Genomic DNA, 2,083 nt, shown 5'->3' on the forward strand with positions numbered 1-2,083 from the left:
AGAAGAAAAATTCTCCTGAAAATATTCTAATCTATCATTTACCTACAACCGAGGAATATTTTAAAACTCGAGTTGATTCAGAATTATTTTATAATTCAAATTTTTAATATCAAATTTGCATGCTACTAATTTTTTTTATGAAATCATTATTTCTAGTATTATTTTTAAAATGATTATGTCATTTAATTCGTTTCAGATTTTTCGATGATTTTTATTGAGTTTTTTTTAAGACGAGTGTTTAAAGTGGAGAGAATTATTTTGAAGATTAATTAAAATTCATGTTCTTGATTTCAATAAAAATCGATCGGTTCCACTAATCTGGGTAAAGTTGTTTAACATGACGTAGCAGATGTTCTCGAAAGAACCAGTAGTGAAAGTCGAAGGAATGCTCTTCAATTCGATCAGGTTGCTGATGTGTACGTGTCTGCTCGAGTATTCCTCAATAATATTTAGTGATGCCTACGGTATATTCCAGGATTGAATTTATTATATCCACGAGAGCCAGTATCCAGGAGAAAGTCTGCGAAAAATTATTCTTAATTACTATTATAATTAAATCATCATCAACTATTCCAAATCGTTGGGATTCCTCGATATTAGCATTTTGCTGTCGCACCCGTGAAATATCGATGCGCAATCCGTGGATCATTACTCCTGCGTTGATTCGAAAAGAAAGTCGGTGAAATTGAGAATCCGAAGAAAGCCGTCTGCTAAAATAACCAGACTTTATTAATTATTTATGTTTTTTCTCGTCATCCACTTATTTCCAATTGCAACTCAGTGTCAATTCAATTCCAATTAATGAATTACTCGGGAATCCCCTAATTATTTCAATACATCAAAAAAAAAAAAAAAAATATATTCCAATTAAATAAATTTTAAAAACGAAATCCTTAATGAATCGATCAAAGCGTTGAATGAAAATTTTGTACGAATGAGGGCGTAGAATAAAATATATTCCCTAGCAATTCCTGCTTCTTCATTCAGATTGCGTTGAACCTGATGGTGATGGTGAGCCATGGGGATGCTGCAGTGACACAAGCGCCGATACCAATCGACCTGGAGGAAAAAACCGGGAGTGATTCCCCTGACGAAGAGCCTGACCCCGACGATGCGATTGCTGGCAGATCAAAAGACGACGATCTTCCGGTGTTGCCTCCAATAATTCTTCTGGACTTTGCGGACACCAACTCGACGTCCGATGAAAAAAGCAAGCGCACCGTTGACAATGGCCTTGGCTACGGCTACTTGAGGAACAACTTGTTAAACGGAAAGTACAATTACTACTTCCCAGGTGGTAAAACGGGTACAACAGTGAGTATCGAGGAATCGATAAGTCCATTCGAGCCGAAGACGATAATCGAGCAGTTCAAGCCGATGACAGATAGGCCTGACTACAGCAGTCCAACGACTACTTATCAGCCAAATGTCCAGGAAACACGAGGACCTCAGGTCAATCAGAATTATCAGGTCTTCGGGCAGAGAACGAGACTGCAGAAGTACTCACCCCCGGATAATTACAATCCCCAGGGTTTCACACCCAAGCCAATTACCTACACGACCCTTCGACCTGATTATCAAACGCCCACCCCTAAACCTCAAGAGATTTACTCAGGACTCAGTGACTACACGACACCGCGACCCATCTACGAGAATTACCAATCAACACCTGCAACTCCATCTTACACCGAGAGAAATTTTCCTGGTAATTATTATAATTATTTGAAGAGACATTTTATGAGAGATTCGATGAAATTCGCATGAAATATTCGTGAATATTCTTTTAACAATTATGATTCACTGAATAATTATTATAATTAGGAGTTATTGATTAATAATTACAGAGAATGTTCTCGAGTCTCTGGACTCGATTTTAATTCTCGAAATTGTCGACTTGTTGTCTAGTTCACAATCACCAGAGGCCCTACGAGACCCCGACGACAGGTCGTCCCCTCCCCGTGGACCCCGCGGCCTTCAATCTCCCGAGGTATACAGTAGAAAACGGAATAAGGTACGAGAATAAAATAATCTGGAAGTACCAGGACGGTAGAATCGCCGACGGTCCCCCGTCGTCGTTCGTCAA

At 39.0% G+C, this 2,083-nt stretch overlaps 1 protein-coding gene across 1 annotated transcript in view; it reads left to right on the forward strand.

The window, feature by feature from the left end:
• Window positions 1-2,083, forward strand: part of LOC105265357 (uncharacterized) — a gene marked incomplete in the record, with an annotated part of 5,373 nt that overhangs the window by 1,068 nt on the left and 2,222 nt on the right. The window contains 2 exon segments of the mRNA XM_011302800.1: window positions 988-1,705; window positions 1,906-2,083. Of these exon segments, the coding sequence (XP_011301102.1) occupies window positions 988-1,705; window positions 1,906-2,083 (896 nt within the window).

The sequence above is a fragment of the Fopius arisanus genome, unplaced genomic scaffold (genome assembly GCF_000806365.1).
Source record: "Fopius arisanus strain USDA-PBARC FA_bdor unplaced genomic scaffold, ASM80636v1 scaffold00029, whole genome shotgun sequence".
In the NCBI taxonomy this organism is placed as follows: Eukaryota; Metazoa; Arthropoda; class Insecta; order Hymenoptera; family Braconidae; genus Fopius; species Fopius arisanus.